The following is a 6,341-nucleotide window of genomic DNA, read 5'->3' as shown; positions in this document are numbered from 1 at the left end:
AATGAAAAAGAATGCAGGCCTCACTAAACCGAAGATGCAGAGGACACCAACGGGCCAGGTTATGCCTGAGTATGGGAAAGCTTGTTGTGGGAGAAAATAGTTACTATATTTGTTTTGCACATCAGTAATTCATGTGCAAGATTGTTTTTTGATAAGGTTGCTGGGACAAAACAAAACCCATTACACTGTAAGCCTGGAAACTGTGGTAACTTTCTGGCATGTGATGAGACATACCAGAGCATAAGCCCTTTGGTTTGATAACATTTTATAATACTTTATGCTTGTAGTTTAGCCCTTAGTTTGCATTAATCCATTATTTACTGACAAGAGTAATACTAATCAATGCATATGGCTTACAATGTCCAGAAGACAGTTTACAATCTGAATGTAAAGAGGCAAAACAATTGTTCTTCTGGAGTGCATAGACATTAAAAAAAATAATTCTGGATTAATATCTGTAAAATGCATTAGTTGCTTCTATGGCCACAAATAACAAATATGGGATAATAGTTTGTTTCTGTTTTTGGTACAAAGATTCTACAGGTTCTACTTGCTTCATTGCATATATACAAAAAAATAAGAGTGAGGTTTAAATGTAGCATCAATTATAACATTCAAATGTTTACACAATTTTATAATGGCCCTTTGACAAAAAATCATTACTTGGCTAATAGTAGCTATACCACGTGGATTCAAAACTGTGTTTACATAAAACTACACAAGTAAGAAAGTGAAAGATTGGTTGAGCAAAAACTCTTTAAATGGGCAGTATTGAGGACAAAAATAGTAATAGATACTATGTTTTAAATGTTCAGCTACATTTAACTAATGTTACAAACTACTGTAAGCATGTGACAACCACTGTGTGGGAGTGCAGGGAGAGTGTTTTCTTAACGCTGAAATGTGTGAGCTACACCCATTAAATGTTTTACTGATGTGAGATATTACATCAGTGACACTTTTGAGTTCTTTTGCACTTCTTTGAGAATGTTTTAAAAATATATGCAATGTACCCTGCCTGTTTTAATAATGTTTGATCAGTGGTAAAAACGTTAACTCAACATTGATTATGAAAATGTGACGTGTGTACATGGTTTATAGATCAAGATAAGATCCCCATCTTTCCTTTTTCAAGGATTATTTTTTCCATCCAGAACTTAAACTGACAGAGAATGACTTATGTGAAAATGTAATCATCCCAAAGGTGAAATACATTTGAAACACTTCTTAATATTAATCATGCAGTATCTTTATTTTACAAATCCACTAGGAAACAATTTGAAGGCATTCATTTGGTTATTATAATGTACTTATGATGGCTTGAGAAGTAATATATTTGTATTCTTAAATATTAGTAATATACTTTTTTTTATACCATATCACCCTTCATCACCCACAAACTCTTCCTAGAATCCCCCAGTAATAATATCTCTGTCTTGTGACTACTAAGCAGGCTACAGGGGATACACACTCAAAGAGGCTCTTTTTCCTTACTCAATAACATTCACTTCACTTCGCACTCTTCGCTTTCAGCCTGTCCCAGGGCAGGGTGTGTCACGCCTTATCTTTCTAAAATTCCTCCCTACCTGTTTTACAGGATTGGCGTGTTGGCTGTGTCGGAGGGGAGGTTGGACAGCAAAAGTGAGAGTCCATGTTAGAGCGGCCGAAAGGATACTCCCCCTCTCAGAGCATGGACATAAAAGCCGGCAGAGCTCACAGTCAGACACTCAGAGGAACTTGGCTCTCCTTTTGAAGACTGCTCATCATCTGTTCTCCTCTTGTCAGAGTAACCAACCTCCACCACTGCAAACATGATGTCTTCCAGGAAGTCATACTCAGTCTCCGGCTCTGGTGCAAGCTCGAGGAGGTCCATTGTGCCATCCTCCTACTCTGTACAAAGATCCAGTTTTGGTTCAGGTGCAGGTTTTAGTGCTGGAGCAGCTGGAGCTGGCTCAGGTTATGGTGGAGGTTTCAGTTCAGCTAATGCTGGTGGTTATGGTGGAGGATTCAGTTCAGCTAATGCTGGCGGTTATGGTGGAGGTTTCAGTTCAGTTAGTGCTGGAGGTTATGGCGGCCTTCGTGCCAGCCAAGCAGGAGGCCTCATGTGTGCACCGATCACAGCCGTCACAGTCAACCAGAGCCTGCTGACCCCCCTGAACCTTTCAATTGACCCCAACATCCAGACTGTCCGCACCCATGAGAAGGAGCAGATCAAGACCCTCAACAACCGCTTCGCCTCCTTCATCGACAAGGTTTGTTCCTGTGCTCTCTGCTTGTGAATGTCTTATGTAAAATGTACTCTAGGCTTCAGTGTCCACTACCAATGAGCAGTTTGCTATATTGACTTCTAGCAGCTTTGAAAAGTGCAATTTGTTTGCTTCTTTGATCTCATTGAAAAGAAAAAACTAGAAAGTGAAAACTATCCTGTTAAGTATAGTAAAGGCAATCTGCCAAATTCAAAGCTGACAAAGTAAGACAGCTGTCTTCTCTCTGTTAATTATTTACACCTTCTGGGATTAGAAATGCTGTAAAACTCTCAAAGTATGCAGCTGATTGTGACCCCATCTCACACTGGTAACGACATTCATAATCCACCTAAGGTCTCTGCCCACTATCTAAACATGGGTGGGGATTATATTGCAGTGACCTACCTTGGAGTAGAGAAAATATGCATCCATCTGAACCATGCTGTTCATAGTCTAAAGTCTGTTATTTTCACATCGCACCTCTTACCTGGTTGTTATGGGCAACAAGAACGCAAAGAGCAGGGCAATGAATCAACTTTCACTTGTCTTTTATGATACTATCACAAGTCTGTGTTAATATTTACATGGAAGCTTTATGAGGATTTTCCTTGAAGAGTGAGACTCTTAACACAAAAAAAAGTGGACTCAAGAGCGCTCATCCCATAATACTCCACTGCTTTGTCTTCCTTATCTGCCACACCTTGTATGGCCCTATTGACTGTGTGGCCTTCAAAGCTCATCTGAGTATGTAGGATGACTCATAGGCAAATATACAATAGGTGAAACTCTTAAAGCCACATACACAGGAAATGTGTGGATAGGATGTATTATACCTTTTGTTTTATGAAGGAATAATTCAAGATGTCTGTTCAATGCCATTAAAAGGCACAACTGATCCCTTTAACATCTTTGAGGTTTCAATTTGCTTCATGTAAAGATATGCAATCTTAACATGTCTTCTACAATTGTTGCGACAAGGGTGTGGCAATTCTGATATGTAGCTAGTATGTACCTAATCATGTATAATAAAGGTGAAGCCTCTTCGAATCTGATACCACAATCAAACATCCTTTTTCCACTAATCCCTCTTATTACAATTGATATTTTTATTTGTTTCATCACCAGATCATATTTAGAAACGCATTTATAGAAAATGCTTTATGAACAACATCTGACAATATCCCCTGTTTTTTTGTCTCCACAGGTCAGGTTCCTGGAGCAGCAGAACAAGATGCTGGAGACCAAATGGAGCCTACTGCAGGAGCAGACCACAACCCGCTCCAACATCGATAGCATGTTCGAGGCTTACATTTCCAACCTGCGCAGACAGCACGACGGACTGGGCAATGAGAAAGTCAAGCTGGAGGGAGAGCTGAGGAACATGCAGGGTCTGGTTGAGGACTTCAAGAATAAGTGAGTGCTTATATGACATGGTCACTTACTTTTGCAGATTGTGAAAATGGAACGGATGTACTAAAATGTTGCCATCCAACAGGTATGAAGATGAAATCAACAAACGTTCAGCTGCAGAGAACGAGTTTGTGCTCTTGAAGAAGGTGCATATACATCAAATATACATTCATTCTTCTGAACTCCTGGGGTTAACAACAAAGTAGCAAATTATAACACTTTCTGTTCCTACATTATCTTGTTTTAGGATGTTGATGGTGCCTACATGAACAAGGTGGAGCTGGAAGCCAAGGCTGATGCTCTTCAGGATGAGATCAACTTCCTCAGGGCCGTCTATGAGGCTGTATGTATTTATAATATCTCTTTACAATACTGTAATTATTAGAGTCTCAATACATTTTTTTCAAAAATAGCTAATTATTGTGCAACAACCATTGTTTCTGTAGGAGCTTCATGAGTTGCAGAGCCAGATCAAGGACACCTCGGTCGTTGTGGAGATGGACAACAGCCGTAACCTGGACATGGACTCTATTGTGGCTGAAGTGCGTGCTCAGTATGAGGACATTGCCAGCCGCAGCAGAGCAGAAGCAGAGGGCTGGTACAAACAGAAGGTGAGTGAAAAACAAGGCTAAGTTCATCTTGTTGCTACAATTACTTTCAACACCTCGTCATCGCTTTAGATCCCTCTCTTGACACACCGTCTTGTATTTTTCAGTATGAGGAGATGCAGACCTCTGCCGGACAGCATGGTGACGACGTGCGCACAACAAAGTCAGAGATTTCTGAGCTGAACCGCATGATCTCCCGTCTTCAGAATGAGATTGAGGCTGTCAAGGGACAGGTATATTTCCAAACCTTCTTATTGATTAATCATTCATATTTACATGTTAATTTGCACTACATTAATTTAAGGGACTTGCAGATACTAAATAATCAGTGACATTTTCCACAGAGGGCCGGCCTTGAGGCTCAGATCGCAGAGGCAGAGGAGCGTGGTGAGCTGGCAGTGAAAGATGCCAAGCTCCGCATCAGAGACCTGGAGGATGCTCTGCAGAGAGCCAAGCAGGACATGGCCCGCCAGGTGCGCGAATACCAGGAGCTGATGAACGTCAAGCTGGCCCTGGACATCGAAATCGCCACCTACAGGAAACTGCTTGAAGGAGAGGAGGACAGGTGCGATAAACTTTAATAAATGCTTTTATGCTTCACAATTAGCTTTAACTTTGAATGAAGGACTAACTCTGCATTATTCCAACATTAGACTTACCAGCGGAGGCTCAACTGCAACCATCCATGTGCAGCAGTCCTCTGGTGGTGGTAAGTTCAATACTTTATACATCATGATCATAAGGGGTATTTAAACCAACAGACCACAGTGCTATATTGATTTAAAAACTATAACACATACATCTTTTTTTTCATCTGCTCCACAGTGTCCAGTGCCTACGGAAGCAGCTCAGGTGGCGGCTACGGAAGCAGCTCAGGTGGCGGCTACGGAAGCAGCTCAGGTGGCGGCTACGGAAGCAGCTCAGGTGGCGGCTACGGAAGCAGCTCAGGTGGCGCCTACGGAAGCAGCTACGGTGGCGGCAGTACCAAAACTATCACAAAGTCCAGTACATCCAGTACCAGAAGAGCATATTAAAAAAGGAGAGCTGTCCCTTTTTCCCTTCAGAAACTCATGAGTTTGATCTAATTCCGTACCCATTCATGGTGCTATGCAATGTTGTTAGGCATGTTCCACTGGCAGTTTTTCGACTGTTGTCTGTGCTTTTTGTATTAGCTTAACATGTCTTTAAGCACAGCTAGGCCAGGTCAGTTGTTTCTGCACTGACAACCAACAAATAAGAAAAAAACTTGAGGGGATGGAGTGTGAAAACTAAGCAAGGAACCTTTTGATTGTCATCAATTTTGTCAACTTAAGCACTTTTGTTTTACTCTAGTGTACTGATGTACTGTTGTGTTTACAGATCTGTCAAATGGTTTCATGTATAGGTTTGGACTTATTTTCCTTCAAGAAAATATTAGGTTGAAACTAAATGTGTTTGTATAAGCCTTCCTACGGACTTTGACTAATGAACATTGCTGCAAATTACATCAAATGAATGTGAATCAAATAAAACTGAGAACTGAAAGGATTTCTTGTCACTCTCATCATTATTATTGTGATAATAAAAGGGGAAAGCTTAGGAGGAGGATTTAGTGAAACAGCAAGATGTAATTTCCACACTTAATAAAGGTGGGGTAGGTAAGTTTGAGAAACCGGCTCGAGATACACTTTTTATTATATTCCATGGAATGCTCTTAACATCCCAATAGCAATGAATATCTTAAGTGCTTTGACAACAAATCCATACAAAAATCTGTGGAAGCCGTAGTACTGTAATCATTTAAGCCGGCACGGCTAAAATAACTGGATAGCGTACTTGCTTTTGTTACGTAGAAAATAATTCAAATCTGGATCAGTCTGTATCAGATCCGTTGCAGCCCCGTTTATAGAGATTTGGGTATGGAGGAAAAGAGAGAGGGTTGTGTTTTCTGACACTTGGTGAGTTCCCTGGAACACCGGGGACACATTCATGTATAAAAGACGTACAAAAGTGCATTTTGCATGATAGGTCCCCTTTAAATTACTTTATAGATTTGGATTAATGTTGTGAAATATAGTCAAATAAGAATTTAGTTACA

The 6,341-nt window shown here is 40.6% G+C and overlaps 1 protein-coding gene across 1 annotated transcript; it reads left to right on the top strand.

Annotated features, from left to right (window-relative positions):
• The first annotated feature begins 1,713 nt into the window (after positions 1 to 1,713).
• LOC117557608 (intermediate filament protein ON3-like) lies at positions 1,714 to 5,791 on the top strand. Its single transcript, XM_034233508.1, has 9 exons — positions 1,714 to 2,252; positions 3,451 to 3,659; positions 3,742 to 3,802; positions 3,904 to 3,999; positions 4,103 to 4,267; positions 4,372 to 4,497; positions 4,609 to 4,829; positions 4,918 to 4,973; positions 5,090 to 5,791. Exons 1-9 carry the CDS (start codon positions 1,812 to 1,814, stop codon positions 5,296 to 5,298), a joined length of 1,584 nt encoding a protein of 527 aa, XP_034089399.1. The 5' UTR covers positions 1,714 to 1,811; the 3' UTR covers positions 5,299 to 5,791.
• Positions 5,792 to 6,341: the final 550 nt, after the last annotated feature.

Source organism: Gymnodraco acuticeps, unplaced genomic scaffold (assembly GCF_902827175.1).
Source record: "Gymnodraco acuticeps unplaced genomic scaffold, fGymAcu1.1, whole genome shotgun sequence".
Taxonomy (NCBI): Eukaryota; Metazoa; Chordata; class Actinopteri; order Perciformes; family Bathydraconidae; genus Gymnodraco; species Gymnodraco acuticeps.
Note: the sequence above shows the minus strand (reverse complement) of the source record. Positions and strands in the feature narration are given on the sequence as shown.

What these genes read in the sequence shown, in the direction of transcription:
- LOC117557608 (XM_034233508.1), top strand. Translation starts at nt 1,812, where the DNA reads ATGATGTCTTCCAGGAAGTCATACTCAGTCTCCGGCTCTGGTGCAAGC. An exon ending in AGTTTGTGCTCTTGAAGAAG is followed by an intron (nt 3,803 to 3,903) that starts GTGCATATACAT and finishes ATCTTGTTTTAG; the next exon opens with GATGTTGATGGTGCCTACAT. An exon ending in TTGAGGCTGTCAAGGGACAG is followed by an intron (nt 4,498 to 4,608) that starts GTATATTTCCAA and finishes CATTTTCCACAG; the next exon opens with AGGGCCGGCCTTGAGGCTCA.